This window comes from Setaria italica, chromosome VIII, assembly GCF_000263155.2.
Source record: "Setaria italica strain Yugu1 chromosome VIII, Setaria_italica_v2.0, whole genome shotgun sequence".
Taxonomy (NCBI): domain Eukaryota; kingdom Viridiplantae; phylum Streptophyta; class Magnoliopsida; order Poales; family Poaceae; genus Setaria; species Setaria italica.
The window spans coordinates 25,746,165-25,771,757 of NC_028457.1; the positions used below are offsets into that span (position 1 = coordinate 25,746,165).

At 44.6% G+C, this 25,593-nt stretch overlaps 1 protein-coding gene across 1 annotated transcript; it reads left to right on the forward strand.

Moving 5' to 3' along the window:
* The first annotated feature begins 8,993 nt into the window (after positions 1 to 8,993).
* Positions 8,994 to 10,794, forward strand: LOC101776036 (acyl carrier protein 4, chloroplastic). The gene is made up of 3 exons (XM_004979291.3): positions 8,994 to 9,205; positions 10,046 to 10,138; positions 10,270 to 10,794. The coding sequence occupies exons 1-3, from the start codon at positions 9,134 to 9,136 to the stop codon at positions 10,507 to 10,509; spliced, it is 405 nt and encodes a 134-aa protein (XP_004979348.1). The 5' UTR covers positions 8,994 to 9,133; the 3' UTR covers positions 10,510 to 10,794.
* The last annotated feature ends 14,799 nt before the right edge of the window (positions 10,795 to 25,593 follow it).

Here is a 25,593-nt window from a genome sequence, read left to right on the forward strand (position 1 = left end):
TTGTTGTCGGAGTTCGTCCAGGAAAGGTCTGGGAGGGGCATGGGCAACTTGCCTCTTTCACCCGCTCGACGAAATGCCCAAGACGCTCCTGATGCACGGCGCCCGCGGGAACTCACAGTCGCAGCGGCGCACGCAACTCCGTCGCCTGAAGCCGCAGCACCAGGGTGCGTTCCCGGTGCGCCGGCGTTTATCAAACAGCTAGCCGGCACAGCTGCGGCGCCGCGACAATGTGCATCTGCGCCGGCCGGCCGGCCCGCCGCTGGTGCTGGACTCTCGCCGGCGTCCCCGGTGCCGTTGCGCTGCTCCACCAGGCGGCACCCGCGGCCGCGCAACGGCTTCCCCTTATCCCCGCCGATGCGCCACGGAATCCATGCGAACAGACGGCGGTGGAGAGAGGACCACGGATGTCTCTCGGGTTGACCGGTCAATGTTAACAAAAAACGGCAAGAATTGGTAGACTCCACCGATTTCAATTTTCATCCCCGAATCCGGTCAACGGAGGGCCATTTGCAGCAACCCATTCCACCGTTGCCTTGCTCTCGCTACAAGTGAGCCAGCCAGCTGCTTTCGCCACAGGTAAAAGTCGCTGCATTATGGTTAAAATCTTTGCCAATACGTTCAGGTTGCAACGATATCATAATTTCAGAATGGGAGAGAACAGAGGAGCGGGGACTGAACTGATGAACAGGCAGAGGTTGTGATCGAGAGGCGACGGGAGGTGCAATTATGCCTCACTTAAGAGAAGGGGCGACGTAAATTTGTCCAAATGGTAAGCGAGTAACATGTTTAGGGTGGTATTTTACATTATGAAAGACATATCTTATCCGATGCCATAAACAACGTAGATTTTTTTTTTTTACTTTCAAAGTCGCTGCCAGGCACTGCAATTTGCAGGTTCCTCTAACGGCTAAAGTTGTTGTCGTGTTTTTCATTTAGGTGCCGTTTGGTTCAGAGAAACCTCTCTGTATCTAATTACATGATAACAGATACTGGTTAAATATGTTTAGTTTAGCTTCTCTGTAATCAAATCCCATGGAATTGGTTACAGGCCAGAACAAAAATCGATACTACCAAATTTTCTCCGTAATCGAAAGTGTTACGGACCTTCCGCAAGCTTATCCTCCACCACGCGATTCCATACCGTCTCTTGATGCACGAGCCGCGAAGCACTCCAAATCTCATGCCAAGAGAGTTAGCCTCCTCCTTCCCGGCACAGTCCTCCCTTCCTTACCCGATGCAACGAGGCAATCCAACCATACCCTAAGGTGAGACTCCGCGACGACGAGCTTTGCATGAATCGTCGCTGCCACGTGTGGCCGGCGAGGCGGTGGTTTGCTTTGATAGACTTGTTGGATCTCTAAGTGTACAACTAGCGGGTTAACAACTTCATCTTTAGGATAAAAATAAGTTCTTAGATCTAAACAGAGAGACATCCGAGAAGGAGAGGGTCACAACCATCGGACTTGGTGGACGAGCTCACCATGGTGGTGAAGTTGACGGTGGTGGTGTTGACAATGACGGCGGCGGCGAGCGAGGTGGCATCATTTCCCGCCGCTTCAACGCTAGGATTAGATTGGTCGTAGGTGTGTCGGTGGGTCTGGTAGGCACTGCGTATCTTGGCATTCCTGCCCCGGCCCCAACCTTTCTTTATATAACGCGGCACGACAAGGACCCATCAACCATATTCGGTTGGGCGCCCCCGATTAGGGCACGAGATCAAGGACTCTGACTCAGTCGTTGGACCGAGTCGGATGAGATCAAACTAACATTCTCCCCCTTGATCTCATCTCATACTTAAACTTAGTCTCAAACTTTAACTTAGCACCTATTTCAATACAGATCAATGTATAGGGCATGTCTTGTCATAATAGTCAGTTACGTACTATCAGATTCAATAGCTACAACACACCTTTCTATTTTGAAAGATTCTTATTCTAGGCCCTTAGTAATCAGGGATCATAGGCTTTCCCGTAAACCCATACCGGCTAAGTGTTCTCTAAACACATTGGGTGGTAAGCCTTTCGTAAGCGGATCCGCAAGCATTTCTCTTGTTCTTATATGCTCTAGACTAATGGTATGATCTTTGATTTTCTCTTTCACAACATAAAACTTGATGTCAATGTGTTTGCAGCACCACTTGACTTATTGTTGTGAGCATAAAATACTGTTAGCTCATTGTCGCAATACATCTTGAGTGGCCTTTGAATGCTATGTACCACTCTCAACCTGAGTATAAATTTCATTGGCCATTTTGCCTGCCCCGTGGCCTCGTAACATGCTACAAATTCAGCATACATCGTGGACGATGCTATGACGGTTTGCTTGAGCTTTTTCACGATATAGCTCCACCTGCGAGAGTGAATACATAACCTGACGTGGACTTTCTATCGTCTACATCTCCCGCAAAGTCTGAATCCGAGTACCCTTATATTTAAAGGGAATCAGTACTTTTGTACGTTAACATGAGGCCTTTCGTGCCTTGCGTATAATGCAATGCCTTCGTTACCATTCTCCAATGATCTATTCCTGGATTATCCTGATATCTGCTAAGTATCCCGGTTACAAAAGCTAAGTCAGGGCGTGTATATACTTGAGCATACATTAAGCTTCCGACAGCTGAAGCATATGAAATCGCTTTCATTTGATCGATCTCATATTGGTTCTTAGGACTCTGAAACTTCCCAAATCTATCGCCCTTGACTATGGGAGCAGGCGTAGGTTTACTCGCATGCATACTATACTTATTTAGAATCTTTTCTAAGTATGCCTTTTTTGATAATTCTAAAATCCCCTTTCTTCTATTTCGGTGAATTTCAATTCCTAAAATGAATGAAGCTTCACTAAGATCTTTCATATCAAAGTTCGAGGATAAGAACTTCTTCGTCTCCAATAGCAGACTAACATCACTACTAAGACTAACATCACTACTAGCAAGTAGGATGTCATCTATACATAGGATGAGGAAAATGAATTTCCCACTCTTAAACTTTGCAGAAACACAATTGTCCTCCTTATTCTCGTTAAACCCAAACTTTCTTACTGTCTCATCAAACTTCAAGTACCGCTGTTTGGAGGCTTGTTTTAATCCGTAAATGGATTTCTTCATGTGGCATCCTATGCGTTCTTTTCCTTCCATGACAAAACCTTTGGGTTGTGCCACGCAAACATTTCCATCTAAATCCCCATTGAGAAATGTCATCTTTACGTCCATCTGATGTAATTCTAAATCATAGTGCGCCACTAAAGCCATTATGATTCTAACAGAATCCTTACATGAGACCGGAGAAAATGTCTCATTATAATCTATTCCTTCTCTTTGCGTGAAGTCTTTTGCTACAAGTCGTACTTTATATCTTTCAACATTCCCTTTGGAGTCACATTTTGTTTTGTAGACCCATTTACTGCCTACTGTCTTGGCTTCTTTAGGAATTTCTTCTAAATCCTAGACTTTATTGCTACTCATAGATCTCATTTCATCTTCTATGGCTTCAAGCCATTTCGATGAGTGAGCACTTCTCATGACTTCTTCAAATGAGGAGGGATCCCCCTCCATTTGAACTTCTTCACTGACATAGACTTCATAGTCATCAGGAATAGCTGGCTTTCTAACTTTTTGAGACCTTCTGGGGGCCTCAACATTTGGCACATCTTCCATGTGGGGCTGTTGCAGCTCTTCCTCATGCGTGACAACAGGTTCTATAGGATTCTAAAGGACAGATTCCACACCTTCATTTGTTGTTGCCACGGAAGAACTAACAACAGGTGTTGTCACCATAGTGTTCTGCACTGTCGGTGCAACAACAACATGTATCGAGAAAAAAGGTTCCTGAATCATCGGAGTGGGTACATATACCCGCTTCTCCTCAAGAAAAATTTCTCGGGGTACCATGATCACCCTAATCATCTCATCCTCCAAAAAGACAGCGTGTCTCGTTTCTACAAACTTAGTATGTCTGTCAGGATAGTAGAAATGATAACCTTTTGACTTATCTGGGTAGCCAATGAAATGGCAATTGACTGTCTTAGGATCTAATTTTCCAATATTTGGGTTAAATACTTTAGCCTCAGCTGGACAGCCCCACATGCGCAAATAATTTATTGAGGGCTCTCGTCCAGTCCATAACTCATACGGTGTTTTAGACACCGACTTACCGGGAACTCAATTAAGAATGTGAATGGCAGTTTTTAACACCTCCCTCCACAAATTAATCGGTAAAGTGGTGTAACTTATCATACTTCTCACCATATCCATTAAGGTACGGTTGCGTCTTTCAGCCACTCCATTCTATTGAGGCTCGCCCGGTGTGGAGTACTAGGCAACTATGCCATTTTCCTGTAGAAACCTTGCAAAAGGTGCAGAAACTTGGCCATACAGTGTATCTCAACCTTAGTACTCCCCCAACGGTCAGATCTTACTATCTTAATCTTTAAACTATGCTGATTTTCTACTTCATCCTTAAATATCTTGAATTTATCCAACACTTCTGAATGTTTCTTAATTGGATAAATATAGCCATTACGTGAATAATAATCTGTGAATGTTATAAATGAATCATAACCATCCACAGATGTCATAGGAAACGGACCACAAATATCTGTGTGAATTATTTCTAAAATTCCTATACTTCATTTGGCGTTTTTTTAATTTTCTTAACAACCTTTCCCTTAATGCAATCAAAGCATTGCTCTAAATCTGAAAATTTTGAAGGTGGAAGAATTTATTACTTAATTAACGTTCAATTCTCCCCCTCGAAATATGGCCTAAATGACAGTGCCATAATTTCGAAGATACATCATCAATTCTTTTTCGCTTATTTCTTACATTCATAGACGAGGAGGCATTCACATTCTCAGCGCTTACAACATTCACATTCTCACAAAGTGATAGCAAATAAAGCTCATCTTGTCTGAAGGCAAGACCAATACACTTATTATTAAACTTGATTTTACATTGTCCATCATTGTCTAAGCGTGATACACTTATTAAATTTCTATGCAGAGAGGGTACATAGAGAACATCTCTAAGATGAAGTACAAAACCATCTGTTAATTCTAATTGGAGTTCTCCAATGGCTTCGATGCCATTTGCTACTTTAATGCTTCTTTCTCCTCTTTGCAGGGTCCTCCTCACATAGAATCCTTGTAATGAATTTGTAACATGAATAGTTGCACCTGAATCAATCCACCAAGTACATTTTGCATAACTTAAAAATAAGAACTCATCTACGAATATATTAAGGTCCTCACCTTTCTTACACAGGTGCTTTAGGAAATCCACACAATCCTTCTGATATGTCCCTCCTTCTTGCACCACTTGCAAGTGTCCTTGTCCACCACCTCTTCATGGTTTGATCTCTGATAGTGATCATTTAGGGAGCCTTTCCATGTGCCTTAGATGAAGAGGCATTGTTCCACTAAAGTTTCCCTTGTGGCTTAGAATTATTGTTTTGATAATTCCTCTTCTTATTTTCGCTCAAGTAGATGATAGATGCCTTAGGAAATCCACACAATCCTTCTGATATGTCCCTTCTTCTTGCACCACTTGCAAGTGTCCTTGTCCACCACCTCTTCCTGGTTTGATCTCTGATAGTGATCATTTAGGGGAGCCTTTCCATGTGCCTTAGAAGAAGAGGTATTGTTCCACTAAAGTTTCCCCTGTGGCTTAGAATTATTCTTTTGATAATTCCTCTTCTTATTTTGGCTCAAGTAGTTGATAGAATCACCACGTGAGCCCTTAAGTCTTTCCTCTTCTTGCACACACATGGCAATCATCTTCTCAATGCCCCACTTTTCTAGCTGTGAGTTGTATTTAACAGCAAAAGCCTCAAACTCCTTGGGTAGGGAGGCAAAGATCAAATGGACTACAAACTCATCTTTGAGCTCCATGTCCATAGGCTTAAGCTTTGAAGCCATGTTGCTCATTCTCAATATGTGCTCCCTTATTCCACCACCAGTATACTTCTCAGTAACAAGCCTCTTAATAAGAGTGCTTGCATAAGCCTTTGAAGAGCTAGTAAACTGCCTCTCCACCTTTCTTAGGTACTCCCTAGCGGTGGTACACTTTGGGATTGCTCCCCTTATTGCCTCCAAAATGGAGCTCTTAATCACCATCATGCACTTTATGTTCGATTGGTCCCACTTCGCACGATCAAGGTTGTACTGCATTCTAATTGGTGCATGATGATGCACCCGAGCATTGAAATCATCTTCGCTCTCATTCTTAGCCCTCACGGGGTCCTCAGGAGCTATGGGACAAGGATCACTCAGTGCTAGATCAATATCTGACAACGCAAGCGCTATCTCAATATTCTCTCTCCATGAGCCGTAATTCCCTCCATTGAGGGGCTCTATGGACAAGATGTAACTCAAAGGATTGCCTGAAAATAAAATTCAGAAAAATTTGAGTTAATTTAACATTGGTCAAATTAAAATATAAAACTTCTCATTATTAATTCCATATCATCGTTGGGCAGAAATAGAATCAACAATGATAAAACAAAACTTATCAGTACAACAATTTTATCAACAACATTGGTCAGTAGATAAAATTATCATCCTCAAAAAAATTACTTATTTTGTAATTAAATTTTCCCATTGGTTCCAATTTAATTAGAGAAATGGACTAAAAAAACTTCAACTTTATGCCTAAATTGGCAAAATAAAGCTAAAAATTCAACTTATCTTAAACTTAACTCAGCGGAAGCTTAAACTTAATTTGTGAATTTTACCCATAGGAAAAACTCCTTAAAATTAATTTTATTTGAGCCACTAATTCAATTTTTAGAAAATTACATAAATCGCTGGAAAAAGAAAATGACAGAGGACCAATCTTCTTTGCTTTTTTGGCTTGATCGCGGAAGCGGCCAAGCTGCCGCCCAGCGTGCGCCGTTGCAACGCAACCTGTGACGGCCTGCCAAACCGCGGCCTAGTCTTCCAGTGCTCCCTTGGGCCTAAACTGCTCTATTCTGCCGACCCACAATGTAAAGTAGCCCAGCCTGCTTGTGCGCTCGTCATGCTCCTGCATCCCAAGCCGCAACCTGGGCATGGCCCAAATGATCTGTGCCATTCATCTGAGATCGATGGTCACGTGTTCGTTTCGGGGGATCAAAAGCGCGGACAAACTTTGGTAACTCCAACTTCAACTTCGATCGCGGCTAGCTCCACCAAAACCCTAGCTTCATTCTATTCTTCCCCTTTCCCTTCCTCAGCGCCGCACAGAGCAAAATGGATGAGCAGCGGCTGCTCACAGCAAGTGGAGGTGGCGGCGCCGTTGAGCGGCCCAGTGGTGGTGCCTTAGGCGTCCGCACGCGTTGTGGTGGTGCCGAGCGGAGCGGCTGAGGCAGCGGCGCAGCAACCCAAAGGTCGACGGCGCGCGCGCGAGTCCCCAGCGACTTCTTCCCGGTGAGTCTTCCCCTTCTTAGGGTTAGGGTCCGACGGCCGTCGGTGCAAGATCCGGCGGCCGTCATTTTTCGGTTCTGCGGAGAAGCGCCGCCGGCGGTCGTCGGTGGATCTGGCGGCCGCCGCTATAAAAAAAAGTTTGTGAAATTTCTTTCTTTCGATTTGTTCATCTCCTTCTAATTTCTTAGTGACCCCGACTAGATCTATGCACTAGTACGGCTCTGGTACCATTGATAGCCTTGTTGGATCTCTAGGTGTACAACTAGCAGGTTAACAACGTCATCTTTAGGATAAAAACAAGTTCTTGGATCTAAACAAAGAGACATCCAAGAGGGAGAGAGAGAGGGAGAGAGAGAGAGGGTCACAACCATTGGGCTTGGTCGACGAGCTCGCCATGGTGGTGAAGTTGACGGTGGTGTTGACGATGACGATGGCGGCGGCGGTGGCGAGCGAGGTGGCGGCGCTTCCCACTGCTTCAGCGCTAGGATTGGTCTTAGGTGTGTCGGTGAGTCTGGTGGGCATGGCGTATCTTGGCGTGCGTGCCCCTAACCCCTACCTTTCTTTATATAGCACTGTGCGACGGGGCCCGTCAACCATATCTGGTTGGGTACCCCTGATCAGGGCGCGAGATCAAGGACTCCGACTTGATCGTTGGATCGAGTCGGATGAGATCAAACTAACATGCTTTGATCTTGAGATCCATATATATCTTCCATTGTGACAATATGCTGACAAAGTTCATTACATACTGTGACTCCACACCCCAACTTCAACACCAAGATAAAGGAGAAGAGTGCGAGTTTGTAGATTAATTCATCTACACCCATCGTCGACTACGACACAGTCGCTGGCCGTCACCTTCTTTGTGCAATGACGATTCTTGTGCCGCTTGGACTTAGTTTTATCGGATGTATTATCATGGCAATACTTGTGCTGCTGTGGAGAGAGACTTGAGAGATGAATTGTCTTTAGAGAGCTATTGCACCTCCAGAAAAAAGAACATTATTCTTAAGTATTTCCCCATTTCAAATTGTTGATTGTTTTGACATTTTTAGTTCATAGATGTTTATATGCTTCTACATATACATTATATATTATATTTAGGTGCACCAAAAAATTAAAATGACCTATGTTTATACGCCTCTACACGTACATTATATATTATATTTAGGTGCACTTAAAAAATTAAAATGACCTACAATTTGAAACAGAGGGATAGTAACAATCGACCACCACCATCATCGAAAATTCGGGCTGTAGTGCCAATTTGTATTGCCTTTTTGCATGACCTATGTTAAAATGTTTCGCAAATAAATGTGTAATTTCAAAAGAAAAAAATGCTCATAATTTTTTTTCCAACAGATCTTCAATTTGCTCCCATTTCAGAATATAAGGAGAGGGAAACACGAAGCATCATCATCACTTCATCAGGGACTTTAGAAAGGCTGGCTTCTGGGCCCACACGCAGCGAAAGCAGGAACACGGTCGGTGGGGCCGTTGGGGGAGTAAAACAAGCAGGAGCGGGTGGCCAGAATCTCGCCACCTCGGAGCCCAGGCCCCTAATCTAATCCACAAAGCCTCCCACGGCTGCCTTCCTCCCTCGTCTCTACTGCACCAGCGCAGTTCCCACTCTGCAGCTATATATCTAGCTAGCTTCCCCCCTGCTCCTCCTCCTCCGTCCAGCTTTCGTCCTGTCCGGTCGGCTGCGCTAGGTGACCGCGGAGGAGCAGCTCCGATGGCCTCCCTGTCCGCCGTCTCCGGCAAGGCCGCCGCCGGCTACTGCAAGCCACTCGCCCTGAGCTGCAAGGTAAAGCACTGGAAATGCAAGCGCACATGTATGCTGACTTGCTGCTCTGTGCTCAATAGCATCTCTTTTTCTTTTCTTTTTATTCTTGTTTTGAACTTAACCAACCACGACACTTTTCCATTATCTAAGAGGAAGAAAAGGAAATTCACCGCAACACTTACACAAGTGAGTAGCTTGTTTCGGTCGTCTCTTTCCTGTCGACCGGTGGACGGTAGAAATTTTCTCCATCTTTTAGCTGTGTGCAAGAGGTCTCCGAGAGGTCTCAGCTGGCGTCACTACTCACTAGAAACCGGAATTTTCTGTCTGAAACAACATGATAGAAAGCGGAATTGGGCGAGGCTAATGCTGACGTACGGATAGAGTTCTTGTTGCCACAGGCAAATTCAGAGAGTGTGTATAGAGATCTTTTCTTTTCTTGTTTTTGAAATAATGAGTTTTGTTCCTGGATAAAGGAAAAAAAGGAAGCGCACCAGCAAAGGTTACGAGCTAATCCAGTGCGTGCGTAGGGCCCACGGTGCCGGCCACTCGAACAGGATGTGAACGTTGTTATGTTGGGGGTAGCTAGCAGTTTCACCTCACAGCCGTAGCCGTGGCCGCTCAAGTCTTCAATGTGATAGCCTTAGCTTTTCTTTTCCACATTTGTGTGTACTAGACCATAGCGGAATTTCCAGATGCTTCTTTTCAAAAGGTTAATTACCCAAAGATACGATGGTCCTTTTTAGAGGCGATGATGAGCACACAACCCAACATCTTCATTAATTCTTCATACTCATTTTGTAGCAGAATTTTGTGGCAGTCGTCCAACTGATGTGTGCTCCCGCTCTGAACCGAAACTTGCAGGGAAGCAGAGTTCCAGGCCGGAGCCTGATCTCCATGGGGGCGACGAGAGGCCGCCTCATCTCCCTAAGATCACCTCGCTTTCGCGTCTACGCGGTAACACCCAACACCTTTGCATATGCACATCTCTTGTCTCTTGACTTTGTTTGGAAATCTGGAACGATGGTGCCTGTGGAGGTTCCATTACTATCTGACTGAACAATATAATGGTGCCTGTGTACGTGCAGGCGAAGGAGGAGACGGTGAACAAGGTGATTGACATCGTGAAGCAGCAGTTGGCGCTGGGCGCGGACGCGGCGCTGACGCCCGAGTCCAAGTTCACGGACCTGGGCGCCGACTCTCTGGACACGGTGGAGATCGTCATGGCGCTCGAGGAGGAGTTCAAGATCACCGTCGAGGAGGACAACGCCCAGAACATCACCACCATCCAGGAGGCCGCCGACCTCATCGACAAACTCGTCGGCTGATTTATTTGTTTCACTTACTTTTTGGGAACGTCGTTGTTGTTGCCAAGATTCGATTATTTTCTCCTTCCTCCTCCTCGTAAGTTTCCAGCGTAGCGTCGTTCGTTGTTTGGATCCCAGCTCCTGTACGTTTTCGCCAACTTTTAGCTGTGCGTGATGCGCACGAGTGTGTCTTTTTAAAGGATTTTTGTTAGGATTCAAAAACATGTTTTTGTGCGCTAACGCACATAATTCATGCCATTTTGTTCCCAGTTGGAATCACATTAGGTGTGTGTATGTTTATCGCCATTTCTGCCAGCCGTCTACCTGTTCATCAGCTGTCGTCGTTGCTCCTGCAGAACAACCAATCTGCAAAAAGAGAACACATGGATATGACTGCGTCCAGCCTTAAGCCGTCAGCTTTATTCCAGAAGGAAACACCACCGACCGTCACGAGAATACGAGATCCGTTCTCGCACGTTTATCCGAGGTGATAGCTTGCTTCCTGTTTAGGGAAAGTACGAGGTTCTGCATCCGCACATGGTACGGCAAAGACTTTTGGCAGTAAATGCCTTGTACGGCATACCAAATGTAGAAACTGCAATCTTTCTGCCTTGCGTGCAGCAGAAAAGCAGAGCAACGGTTCCTGTGCATTCGACATCAAAATTGGTATCATAGGAGGTCTACAAACCGGTCAAATAGTAGGCATATGATACTAGTATCACAAATTCTCATGTTGATGTTGTTAGATATGATACTAGTAGGCATATTGCATCAGCTAGTATTATTCAAATGATTATATTTATGCAAATTATAATTCTGAATGTTATATGCAAAAGTCATTGTGAAATAATATGCATGCTTTAAATTTTAATGCCACTAGTAACATACAACATTACTCTCACACACCAGCTATACAACAAGTTCAAGAACCGGCGGGCAATTATCAAGACCAAACTAACATGGTGAGTTCGGTCAATTTTTATGAGACATCATATGCTAGCAATTTCAATAATATTCAGGTGCTTCATCTGTTTGTTCATCGGCTGGAAACTCACAATATGTAATTACACCACAAAACATGCCGGTGAATGAGAAGATTAGCCATGCTAATTCTAGCTATCTGGCTAGTTATTCTTAAACATCATGTGGTACCAATTTCTACAATACTCAGCAAGGTAGAGATAAATCGGTTTCTGATTCTATAAGACGATTCAAAGAAACTAAGGACCGTTGCTTTAATTTGTCAATTTTTGATATGGATCTTGCTGATAGTGCTTTAAGGGCTAAAGATCATCTATTAGAGATAGAATAGATGGTTATAATTTTCTTTTGTTTGCATAAGTACAGATAAGGGCTTTAATATAGGAGAATCGAATGATAAAAGAGAAGAAGAATGATTCAAATTCGAGCAATGGTTTGGTTATTACAATACCTGAGTCAAATAATGCATATTCTGAATCTATTATACCAAAAGAGTATAGTTGTAAAAGAACATGTTAAACATAAGATAACGGCCATACTTGATTTTTCTAAAGCCGAAGGTGTCGTGCATTTTTCTAGTGATTATCATATCATTAAATGACAAGTTCTGGCTAAGAAAAGTTTAGAACATCAAATTGTTGAAGAACATGACAATGGAGGCAAGAAGGAATCATTGGCATGTCAACACTCGGTGATTTCTAGCAACCCTGGAAGCACCGGTCTGACCGGTTCCATAGTCCAGTCTAACCGGTCCATGTAGAATATGACTATGGGCTGCCATCAAGAGGAGAAGCATGATATCATCCACATCAAGTAAGGTTCCTCGCCTCTCCAATATATTTAACAAGGTATGTTTTGCAAGTAATTCCCAATCAGATCACAAATTCTCAGTTAATTCATCTATTAGTGATTTTGTCATAAATAATTCCAAGAGATCGATTGAGAATGGTAATTTACTTGCTAGCAATAGTATGCGTTCACATTCTTTCAATCAATGCATTGTGAAAATTAGAAAGGCTGATAATAGTAATACTTTGGCATTTAAATTTTCTCCATCATCATTGCCAAAGTTTTTCTCTACATGGTTTACTTATTGTCATTCTGGTTTTAAAAGTAAAAGATCAAAACCGAGAGCCATTGTGAAATCCGATGCTAATATAGGGATAAGCTCTAAAACATCGCGTATGAGAAGTACAAGGAAATAAAGTATAGTTTTGATTTGACTTTGTGTGATGATTCTTTTCATATCTTGCTAGAGAATAATTTTATTAAGCTATTTGATCACAAAGTTATTCCATCACCTCTAGAATTAGAAGATCGAAAGTATTGTGGCATAATTCATTTGATCATAATACTAGTGATTGCAATATATTTTTCCAACTTATACAATCGGCCATTAATACTAGACGATTGAGATTTTCTCAAACACAAGAGGATGACCAGTTGGCTACAATTGGTTTTGATGGCAAAGGATCATTAAATTGGTTAGCATCAGCCGATTCATCTAAAGATCCAAAGTTAATTGCCAAAAAGGAAGATTTGTGGCTCCAAAGTGATGAGAAGGACATGTTCATGAATTGCATGTTCAAGCAACTATTGAGGACGATGAGCCTATCAATATCCTAGAAGTTACTGGGGGCAAACGGATTTTTCTCCATCAAATCGAGAACATGTTACTCCTGTTGTGCTGAGTGAACAGGTCATACCAGTTTGGCAAATCAGGTCAGACCGGTCTTCCAAACCGGTTAGACCGATTCAGGTCTGAAATGTTCAAAAGTGTCGAGACCTGAGCGTCCTGTAGTGAATGGAGGTAAAGACCATATAAGCACAAGGGTAAAAAGCCGAAGCTTACTTTTGATGAACTTCTAGCTAAATATCAAAAATAGAATAAGGCTAAGTGGCTAATCAGTCAAATGATGTTAAATCATCAAGATTGCCTCTAAACATAATTTTGGGAATTGGAATTGGCAAGGGGAAAATTTTCATTCAGCAGCATAATATTCTCCTTTTGGGCCATCAATACCAGTTCCATATGCTCCACATCCCACTAGATTTCATCCTTACTCATCATGGGGGTGGAATGATCCATGGGCACACACTCCTTCATATTTTAGACCATATCATGTAGAGTATGCAGCTCCAAGAGAACCATCATGTGCAAGGCAGATATATGTTGAAAATGACCGTTTTGAGAAAAAGGATCGGTCTAGTGGTCAAAAGAAGAAAAAGGTTGTCAAGCAAGTTTATCGAGTGAAAAGAGATGGTCGCAAAAATAAGAGTTCAGATCTGGATTCAATTAGTGAAAAGATTATTAATGTTTTAAGCACCTTGGCTACTAATGGCAAAGGAAAGGAAAAATCAGTCATTGATCCTCCAAGGGCTAAATCTGAAAAAAATAAGTTAAAAGCACCAAAAAATAAGAAAAGAGCACTGCTATCCAAAACTAAAGCAAAGTCAAGTTATCCACTTGGTTTATCAAATTGGCAGAAGAAGAAGCTACAAAAGCTTAGTGTTCCGGAGCTGAGAAAGAAGAGCATGGCATGGGTTCGTAAAGGAAGCATTCAAATTCAAAACAAGGATGATGTTCAAGCAATGGGTGCAACATAGTTGAAGGAGAAGAGAAGGTATGAAAGACGATCTCCAAAACTAAGGTTTGCACCAAATCATCAAAATTATTGGTCATTACATCATCCATTTGCTTTATAAATGCCACATATGCCTATGTCTTGGAATTCATCCTTAGATATGTTTGATTATCTCTCACACTCTTATTTTGATCCTTGGTCATGTGGGTCATTATATTATTGAGGGTTATCACCAAATTGCTATAATATTGATTAATTGTAATAAGTGTTACCATTAATTTTCAAAAACTGAAATATTTAGTTCCTAGAGATTGTTTTAATTCCTAAATTTATACATATCTCTACTCTTTTTATTTTGGGTGTGCATACTCTTATGGATAGATTCATTATGAACGATAATTTGTTATCATCCTTGGCAACATATATGGACGATGAATCTCTTGGATTATCGTCCTAAAGTCATAGCTTCTCGATGAGAGATCACTTATGACTTTATTGGTGGTTTCAATGCTCGGGGGGAAAAATTTAGCAAGGCATCGAAATTCAGGATCAGCACTCTAGAATGAGGAGTATCAGGCTGCAATGTCCAAAAAGACATTTACATAAGAAAGGTCGGTGCTTAGCAAATATTAGAGGGCACATCTTGAACAAACTGGTCTAACCACCATTAAAACCGGTCGGACCGGTATGGCTGTTACTTTGGCTTTTGAAGTTTTGTTGGGGATCGCCCAAAAAGATGGAGGGACTAACCAGCATTGGCGTGGCCTTCAGCTTCATGAGAAGGTGAGTCCAATCCCTACAGCTGCGTTGCACATGGGGGTATGACTACTTGGGTCCCAATGACCAATCCTGGATGATGTCAGAAGACTTGTTCGTGGATGAGGTAATGGCACAATTGTGGTGCTTCTTTAAGCATGCCAGGGCAATCCCAACGATCATGCGAGAACACTACGCTGCCAATCTGCCAAACAGTGTAAGTATCCATGGCTTGTAGCCTCTGAGTACTAATTTTGCACTTTGTCAATTTGCTGACTTGTCTTCTATTGCAGGAAGAACTTCACTTATATTGCTCCATCCCTTCTCCACTTGGATCGGATGGCTTTGATGCTGCTCCGCGTGTACAGACCATTGTGGCTGTGTAGAAGGTGACCGAGGAGGAGGAGGAAGAGGAGTCGGAGGGTTGGTCCTCCTCGTTTAGCAGCTCTGATTTAGAGGCTGCTGAAAAGTTCGTTGTCAAGCCCCGCCTGTCAGACAAGGTAGTGTCTTCCTCTAGGCATTCGAAGCATGAAGCTGAAGATGACCTGGAGGCTGGATTGGTGCCACCCTTGAAGAGAAAGCGCATTGTCACTGTCAAACGAGTAGTGTAGAAGCCACCGACCGCTGATGAAGTCCCTCCTCCAGTAATCACAATTGAAGAAGGAAAAGATCCTAAGGATCGAGTACTCATAAGTTGTTTTCCTTTCCACCATGCCTAACTTGATTTTGACAATGGCGAATTGCAGGTAGTCGAGGAGGAGAAGACCACTACGGAAGTTTTGCAGCAGGAGTTGTCGGCGACTAAGAAGGTCATCGAGTTAGGGGATGACGAAGAGCCTCCTATTTCTAGGGCCAATCCCATCGACGGGCAGACTACTCAGGCAGTGGAGATGACAGCCAAGGCTGGAGAGGATCAAGCTGTGATCGAGCAAGCCACGCTGAAGAAGCCATCGCTCGTAGTCAAGTCCCTATGGCTGGGGGCAGATCCCTCTTTGAAGATAAGGTGATCCACAAAGTAAGTACCTGAGTACTGATTGTGACTTGATTTTGCCTGAAATGTGTTTAGATACTTGTTTTTGTTAGGAAATTCGCCAGTGTGGATATTGGAGGCCCAAGCTCGAAGTCCGCAGGTGATGGCAGTAGCCACTTAGCACAAGACCCTATCCAGGCGCCTTCATTTCCACCGTTAGAGGAATAGCTTGCATTTGAAGTTGCTCCAAGTGCCATATCTCTTGTCACTGCACTCATGCATGATGCCAATGCAGCACTTAATGTCGTTGTAGTGCCAGCCCCCGAGCTGCCGGTGGCTGAGCCAATTGTGGTGACTACTTCCACAGTGGTGGTGACGTTGTTAGCCCCCGAGCCTGAGGTGGAAACTAAGGCGGAGGTAACAACCATCTGAGGCGGAACCGTCTTCGAGCCGCGGCAAGGCCACCTTCTAGTCTTTGGAAGCTAGTCCCTCAATTAGTAGAGTACTGGTTCCTCTTAGTGCGCCAATCACTGAAGAGCACGAGGAACCATGGATTGCTAAAGGGGTGGACCTGAAGAAGATCCAGCTGCGAGCTGACCCTTTGGCCACCATGGAGATGGAGGCCATGGTAATGGAGATGCACCTCCGTGTAGGCAAGTACACAATGGTAAGTTTCACTGCTGCATTTTTCTTGACTTGAAATCGATACTCGTTACATACGAGTACTTGCTTTGTTTCCGCAGAAACTGATCGAGCGCTCCCACCAGAAATTTGAGATGATCCAAGGCTATGGAGACACTATCATGCGGGATCAAGCGCTTGAACAGGAGCTGGCCAAGGAGTGGCAGTACTCCTCCCGGCTACTCATGAAGTATGAAGGCCAAGCTGCCGAGTATCGGAATCTTGTCAGAAAGCCGTGGAGGGGAAGGACTGCCTGTGGAGGCACAACAAGTCATTGAATAATCAATTAGAAGGTAAGTTGTCACCTCCTGATGGTCTTCGAGTACCAATTTTTGCTTGATGAATCTAACTTGCTCTTTGTGTTGTTCTTGTAGCACTCACCAAAGAGAAAGAAGATCTCCAGGGTCGTGTCACGGGTTGGCAAAACTCGTATTATAGAGTGACGGATCAACACAATAAGCTAGCTTCTCTATACGAGAATTTGGAGCACAAGCTGGAGAAAGAAAAGAAATTGCGCACCGATGGAGAAGTCGACTTGGTGAATACCATGACAATTCTCTGAAAGTGTGAGGCTGAGTTGGTGGCAACCAAGCTTGCTCTGAAGAAGCTAACAGAAGCCGCTCAACCTATCGCTGATATGGTGGAGCCCCCAGTAGAAGGCGTGGAGCCCTGTCCCTTGGTGGAGATACTCAAGGATGTACCTAGGAAGATCACTAGCTATATCCAGAAGATGGTGGAGTCCGTCTCAAAGCAGCTGTTGGCCATGGTAAAGTCCTTTTATCCACAGGCCGACTTGGCTCCTATTGTGGAGGGATTGTAGAAGATTGCTCTGATGAGCAATTCCAACAGTAGCTGCAAGAGATGGCTCCCATTGCTAAGGAGGTAGCCGGTCAGATAAACCTTGAGTAATTGTATTTAAAGAACAATATGTCGTTGTAACATAAATATGTTATGAATGAAATGGAATGTAAATTATTTGAAGTCTTGTCACAAATTTTATTGCTTGTTGACTTGTTTGAATTTTTGTTTTTAGTGCATCTTCTGAACTACCCTGATAGTTGCTCGTGCGGTAGTAGTGAGTGTCTATGCACAAGGCTACTCTTATGAGCCTCTTCAGATACACGGTGTAGAGTACTTCTAGGATGTGACCCCTTTCTGCGAGTACTCAGGTATCTAGACAATCAACCTCTTTAATCGAGTAGACTCTTTAGGACTTCATCAGCTGGAGCCTACCATTGCAACCTCTCTGAGTTGTTTGGGTGTTGTGCTCCAAATACAAGCTGCGATTGGGTGATAGTACTCGGGGTAGCTGAATAGCTCGACGATCTTGCTTTTCCAAGTTACAATCAGGCCGAAACTAGTCATTTTACGATAGAAAATAACTCTGCTTTATTGAATTGTAATTATACAACTGATGTCGATGGCCGATTTACATGAATATGTAAAACTATGGGTAGAATCGACACAAGTGCTCGATATTCCATGAGTTGACTTCTCACCAGAGAGAGTTTGGAGCCTGTACGACCCAGGTCCAGTGATCTTGGAGATGATAAAAGGACCCTCCCAAGGTGAATTCAGCTTGTGCAGCCCCTTGGTGTCTTGAATACGCTTGAGGGACCATGTCGCCTATATTGAACGAACGTTCTTTGACATTGCGATCATGATAGCGGCAAATTCCTTCATGGTATCTTGCTGACTAGATGAGTGCTGCATAGCGAGCTTCTTCAAGGTTTTCTAAGTCTAGACACCTTGTTTCTTCCACCGCACCCTCCTCGTACTGCTTGGCTACCGGAGATTTCCACATGACTTCCGCGGGGAGGATAGCTTCTAATCCATAGACCAAGAAGTAGAGTGAGTACCCTGTAGGCTTGCACGGCTGGGTGCGAAGTCCCCAGAGGACATTGGGTAGCTCCTTGACCAATTGCCCCCTTTGTTGTTGCCAATGTTGTGCAGTCTTTTCTTCAAAGCTTCCAGTAATATCCCGTTGGCGCGCTCAACTTGGCTGTTGGCCCATGGATGAGCAGAGACGTACTGGACGTCGATCCCGCTGTTCTCACAGTAGTCCTAAAACTCATGGTTGTTGAAATTTGAGCCCAAGTTTGTGATGATACGACTGGGGAAGCCATTGCGATGGACGATCTCGTTGAGGAAGTCAAGTACTCCATTTGCCTTCGGGCAGGTCACTAGCTTCACCTCGATCCACTTGGTGAACTTATCAACTACCACGAGTACTTAGTTGAAGCCCTGGAGTGGCATAGGTAGAGGGTCAATCATGTCTAGCCCCTAGCATGCGAAAGGCTAGGAGGGTGGTATAGTGATCAACTTGTAGGCAGGGACGTGTAGTTGCTTGGCAAAGAATTGACACCCTTGTTTTTGAAGGTGCCAGCTCCACTATGGATGGTTTGTGTAGTTCATGGATGAAAACCCTAGCTGGAACTTGAGCATGAGTAGACCTGAGCTTGGACAAGATATATGCGGCTACGTTGTCATCACAAGCCACATGATGGAACTCCAGCCCAAAGAACTTGTTCTCTAGTTTGCATACTTCTAGGCAGTACGCATCCATATTGTCTTTATGGTGATCCCACTCATCATTGACTTTATTGATGACTACCAGTGAGTCGCCGTATACCAACAATCTCTTGATTCCCAGCGAGACTGCCAAGCAGAGCCCGTGTAGAAGTGCTTCGTATTCAGCTTCATTGTTGGATACCTCCCAAAATATTTGTAACACATATTTGAGTTGTTCGCCTTTGGGAGAGATTAAGTGTACTCCTGCATCGGCGCCCTCGAGCTTGAGTGATCCATCGAAGTACATGACCCAATACTCTGGGTGTTCTGCCGGTGCTGGCACCTTATTTTCCCATCACTCTACCATGAAATGGAATAGTGCTTGTGAATTGATGGTAGTCCTTGACTTGAATTCTAGGGATAAGGCTCTAAGTTCTACTGCCCACTTAGAAATTCTTCCTATTGCATCTCGATTGTGGAGGATTTCTCTCAATGGGAAGTCTATGACGATGGAGATGTTGTGTTCCTGGAAGTAGTGTCATAGCTTCTGCGAGGTGAGTAGTATTGCATATAGCAATTTTTGAACTAGCGGGTACTTGGTTTTAGAACCTAACAAGACCTCACTGACAAAGTAGATGAGCCTCTGTACTTTGTATACATGGCTTGGTTCTGGTCTTTTGACCACGATCGCCATGCTGACGACATTAGTAGTCGTGGTGATGTAGAGCAGCAAGTCTTCATTGGGAGTATGCGCTGTGAGGACCGGTGGCTTTGATAAGAAGTCCTTCAACTGTTGAGGGGCTTGATCAGCCTCCTCAGTCCACTAAACACTACTAGATTTTTGGCCTACGGCAACGGTTGAAAAACGTGGCAATACGGCTAATATAGTTGCAATAGGTACTAATTACCACAATGGGGGTTTGGTTGCAAGCCGTTGCAATTGCCTTTGTGGTAATAGGTGCATTGCAACGGTTTTTTTTGTCATGACGCAATACCTTGCAATTGCCATGCAATTAAAGTGTTGCAATAAATACTTTTCGCAATCATATATTTGGTGGCAAAAATAAATTAGGAAACAAAAAAATAAAAATGTTTTTTGATGGAATCGAACCAAAGACCTCCTAAACAACTAGATACACATTCGATTACTACTACACTAGAACAACTTTTGTTGCATATTTTGCTAATAATCATGTTTTATCCCCTCTTCAGAATAATAATGCACGAAAAAAGTGGTAATAGATGGAAAATGTTGCAATAGTGTACATGTATTGCAACAATACTTCCCTCATGGCAACCATTTAGTTTTTTGTTGCAATATAGATCAAGATTTTGCAACGAAAGTCAAGGTTACTACAACTCAAGAAATTCGTAGCAATATTATGAATTAATCGCAACTATTTTGTAAATGGTGGCAATAATTGGTACCTTTTGCAACAAAATTAAAGATTATTGCAACAGAAAATATTTGTCAAAATATTATTGTCATATGGCAACCATTTATCAAAATGGTGGCAATAGCACCTATCTATTGCAACAAATTTTATGTTGTTGCAATGTGTTCTCTGGTAATATGGTAAAAATCTAGTAGTGAAAATTTATCTTGCCACTTGAGTAGTTTGAAGAAGGGTAGTCCCCGTTCCTCAAGTCTTGGGATGAATCTGTTGAGGGCCGCCATACATCCAGTCAGCTTCGGGACGTCCTTGATGCATGATGGGGTGTGCAAATTTGTGATGACAGTGATCTCTCAGGATTAGCCTCGATTCCTAGATGACTGATGATGAACTCAAGTAGCTTTTCCGAGGGTACACCGAACACACATTTTGTTGGGTTCAGTTTTCATCGGAATTTTTGCAAGCTTGCAAAGGTTTCTTCTAGATCCATATTCAATCCATCGGGATTTCAGGTCTTTACAACTATGTCATTTTGTTGCAGTGTAGTTGTTTCTTGAAGCACTCCTAGATGGCTCGTTGGTATGTGGTGCCTGCATTCTTCAACCCGAAGGACATTGTAGTATTGCAGAAAGCTCCATCTAGGGTGATGAACGCGGTCTTGATCTGGTATTCTTCCATGAGGTCTATCTAGTGATACCCTGAGTAGCAATCAAGAAAATAGAGTAGGGCGCATTTAACCATCGAGTCAATGACTTGATCAATCCTAGGGAGCCTGAAGGGATCCTTTGGACAGTGCTTGTTGAGGTCCGTGTAGTTGACACACATCCTCCACTCGTTGTTGTTCTTCTTTCGCACAAAGAAAGGATTGGCCAGCCACTCTGGATGATAGACTTCTTTTATGAAGCAAGTCACGAGCAGTTTGGCAAACTCTTTTTTGATTGCTTCTTTGCTATCTTGGGCAAATCGATGTAGTCATTGTCATTTTGGGCAAACCCTTCTTGAACATATCCTTCTTCTTCTCGTCCTTGTCAACCTCCTCTGGAGCGTAACGGGCCAGCTCCATGAACTGATAGGTGTACTCTTGCACTGACCTGTTGCCTTGGTGAAGTTCATGGAACTCATCCGCCTTGCGCTTCATGGTGGCTGCGGGGATGTGATAGCGATGGAACTCCATCACGAACTTACCCAGGTGATAGTGGAAGCATCCTAGGCCGTGGCGCAGTAGTTCTCCCACCAAGCCAGAGCAGTCCTAGTGAGCTGGTGGGCAACCAAGAAAACTTTATCCCTGCCCTCACAACCAAAAGGCTCCAGCTTCCTCTGAATGACTCGCAGCCAGTCATCTGCGTCCAGAGGGTTGACGGACCTGCCAAAAGTCAACTTCTCATTCCTGCTCTGTCCGTGGGGCCTCTGGCGAGTGATGGCGTTGGCCAAGGCTTCCAGCAGAAGGGTCTGGTTGTTCATCACTTGCACCAGATTAATGACCGGTGGGGGCAGTGGTTGCTGTGCTCCCACTTGGCTTTCTCCTCTGCCTTCAGGCTGACTCACTTCTTGCTCTTCAGGAAGCACTGCCGGAGGCGGTTCTTGCCTTTCCGGCTGCCTCTCAGCACTGGGGGTGGCATGGGCCTAACTCGGGGAGGTCCTGGTAGCACGCTTGTGAGGCATCTGCAAATTGAGCGAAATTTTATGAGACTAGGACTTGGGTTTTAGTGATCTTTTAAGGTAATTAATTCGTATTTTCGAAAAGACAGAATCCACCTCCTATCGACAAGCACACAAACTAACAAACAACAAGCACAAACGATTTTATTTCTTTTGCCAAGGGGTACAAAAATCTTGGGGTAAGGCCAAAACACGCACTACATGACCGAGTACAACAACACAACAGAGGGGTACAACTCTAAGCTGCGGACCGTGATGACTTCATTCCCTTGGGTGCAACTTCGGACTGGGCAACCTACTCGCGGGGCGAGTCTTCTCCTTGGACGGAGTGGTCTTCTAATGGAATAAGGAGGGCCAGCACCTCATCCTTTAGAGTCCCACCCGCCGGAGGGGGTTCCGGCGCCTCTTCATTGGCCACCTCAGAGCCTCTTTCCGAAGGCGGTGGTGCTGGGGTGGCATCAGGGCTCTTCCGCTTACCGGATCCCTGGGCGATGGGAATTCCATCAAGGATCGGGGCCTCTTCATCCTCGATGGTCACCATCCTCCTTCTGGCTCGAATGGTGAGGTGGGCGTCCTTCAATTCCTTGGAGTGCCGATCCTCGGCCTCCTTGAGGGCCTCAATGGCAACAGCCTCATTACTTTGGGCGGCCGAAGCTCATGCCTCGACGGCTGCTAGCTTCACTTGAAGCCTTCTCACCATAACCTCTGCGTCCTCGGCTCTACGAGTCTTCTGCTTCAGCTTCGCAGCCTGCTCGTCGTAGAGCTCGTCCAGGGTGAGAAGGTAAGTAGCCATGTGGAGCACGGTGGGGTCATCCTCGTGTTGTCCACATCCTTCCAAGGTCCTCACCCGGCTCAGCCAGACCGGGCGGTTCTTCTTGACAGGCAGGTAAAATCTCATCGGGGTGCGGCTGATGTGCCTCTCATAAATCTGGCACAGGAAACGTAGAGCCTTTCATGCTGCCACTTGATCAATGTCCTTGTGGCGAAAGCTGGTGGTAGTCACATTCCATGGCTGGATGTTGGGGTAGCGGCTACTCCTCCTGATGTGGATAATCATCTCACACCGAGGGGTCCCGCGGTCCTTGTACTCCCTGCCGGTGTACTCTATGCGCTCATAAATTCCGAGGCGGTCCATGCAGGCGAACAACAACCTGGGAAAATTGGGCTCCTCCAGGCAGTGGCTGTTGACCCATCCTTCTTCGGCCATCTGGAAAAGAACCTGGGTGCAAATTAGTTTTGCAATAGAGGAGAGGTAGGAAGAAATTTTGTAAGTCATTTATTTTGGTCAAAAGGGCTTTTCCGATCCTAAGGTCGCGTCCTACAGCCAACGACGACTCTGATACCACCTGAAGCGTCCCCACATCAGCGGAGACTAAATGTGATGCAAATATCAGTCCCAGGAGGCTGATAACACATTTATTCAATAGATAGTTCAAATACCGTACAACTCTCGAGGGAGTGGGCGTGAAAGCCACGCCGCGATAAGAAGCAAATAAATCACAGCGGCTAGCCAAGTGACTGCCAAAAGACAGCACTCGGGACTACATGGCAGCAGAAACATCTTGCGAGGGCCAACACCACAGGCAGCGTTGGGTGCAGACACAACCTCCTACTCAAAGTCCTCGGCGGCGAAGTCCGGGTCTTCCTCTATAGCAACGAAACAAGGGTGAGTACAGAAGTACTCAACAAGTCCAACCCCATCCACGGAGGGGAATACAACCAAGAATATGCACGAATATTTCAAGAATAAGGCTAAGGTTCATTTTGCCATAAAGCTAGGTTTTTCAACACATGCAAGGGTTCATTTTTCAAAAGAGTTTTTGCAAAGCTTTTCCTTTAGTAACTGAAACATTGAGTGGGGTCGATCCTACACAAAGGATCCAAATTTTATTGCTATCGGACTCCTCATCCGCCATAGCCCACGGCACAACTGCCGGACACTTCCAAAATCTAACACACGCCATAAAAACCATCCATCTCCAAATGCTAGTTATGTGACCAAGCCGTAACTTGTCCAATGCCATGGATATGGCTACCCGGATAGGTTTTAACTCTACAAAGGTTGTAGACTTTTTCCACAAGTAGGGTACCGCAGCACGATCACCTTACTGCCGGTGCGGATCTAACAAAGCCATTACCCACCTTAGCTAAGACTGACTAGTCCACACAGAAGCAACCAAGGGGTTAACGACCTACCAACGAGGTCTTAACCGGGACTTAAGTCACAAAGATCTTACCCCTTTTCCATGGGCTTCCGTTACTCACCAGCTCACCCGAAGACTAATAGTTTAGCTAATGGGATTTATACTAAGCCGTTGCCCATACAATGGTCGAGTGGTTGCACGATGGTTGAATTAGGCAAGATGACACATCAACTCGGTCCTTAACCATGACAAGATGGATATCTCCCAACCTTGATCAACCACTAAGGTACGAGCCCACAATTTTGGCATTTCACACATGAAACACCCATCCATCTCATCTAAGCATCACCTTTCTTTATTTCCGAATCCTATTTTTCTCATTTGAAAAACACTCACACAATTATTCTTTAAATAAATATTTGTAGTCATGATTGAAGTGAGTAACAAGGTCCTAAGCATCCTAGCAGTAATTATCATCCAAACAGAGTGAATCATATTTAGAGATAATTATAGGACAAACAAGGAATAATCATAAAAATCAAGGGGTGGATATCCAACCATGTCTTGCAATAAAACAATATGCACTTTTGTAAAATAGGCCAATAGGTTGTGTTTGGAAAATTAGGAATTGAATATGCATCAAAGGGTGAGATTGGACTTGCCGTCCTCGAAGCCTTCCGGGAGTTCCAGCTCGCGCTGCTGGTCCTCGGGCTCGGGCTCATGGTCAAACTCCTCCTCGTGCTCCTCCTCGGGTACTCTGCGATCTACGGCACATACAAACGAGCACACAATAAATAAAAAGAAAATAAGATTTTATCCGTTGAGCTCCGAACAGAGAATGCGAACGGAAAATAGGTGGGATGAGTATTTTCATGAAATTTGGATATGCCTTGGCGGAAGTATACTAGAGGATGACGTGGTCGAATTTGGGATTAATTGGAGGAAGTTTGGCGCATGAAATGACGAGTTAGCGGCGTATTAGGGGCTTAAAAGGAGGTTTAGGACTAAATCGCGCGAAACTAGGGACCTATCTATAAATACTTTTGGGAGTGGAAGGGCACATCTGTGAAACAACCTTTGAGAGAGGTGGGAGGACTTATTTTGGAAAATAGGGAAATGTGGGGGTTATATCAAAATTTGGGGAAATCTTATCTTCTTCTTCCTCGGTTACACAGGGAGAATGGGGGAAGGGGCGGCCGGCCTAGGGGTGGCGGCCTAGGCTTGCCAGTGGTGAGGGGAGGCGGCAGGGGAGGGTAGAGGAGGCCATGGGGCTCCGTTTTACCCCTTACCTTGGGGATTTTATGATGGGGAAGGGGGCGGCCGGTGGTGGGTAGGGAGGCGGCGGCGCACGGGAGGGGTGGTGCTACTGGCGGTGGTGCTTGGCGAGGGTGGTGGCTTGGCATGGGAGGAGGTAGGCGCTAGGA

Coding starts and splice junctions, on each gene's coding strand:
- LOC101776036 (XM_004979291.3), top strand. CDS start 9,134: ATGGCCTCCCTGTCCGCCGTCTCCGGCAAGGCCGCCGCCGGCTACTGC. Junction 9,206..10,045: donor CACTCGCCCTGAGCTGCAAG/GTAAAGCACTGG, acceptor CGAAACTTGCAG/GGAAGCAGAGTTCCAGGCCG. Junction 10,139..10,269: donor CTCGCTTTCGCGTCTACGCG/GTAACACCCAAC, acceptor GTGTACGTGCAG/GCGAAGGAGGAGACGGTGAA.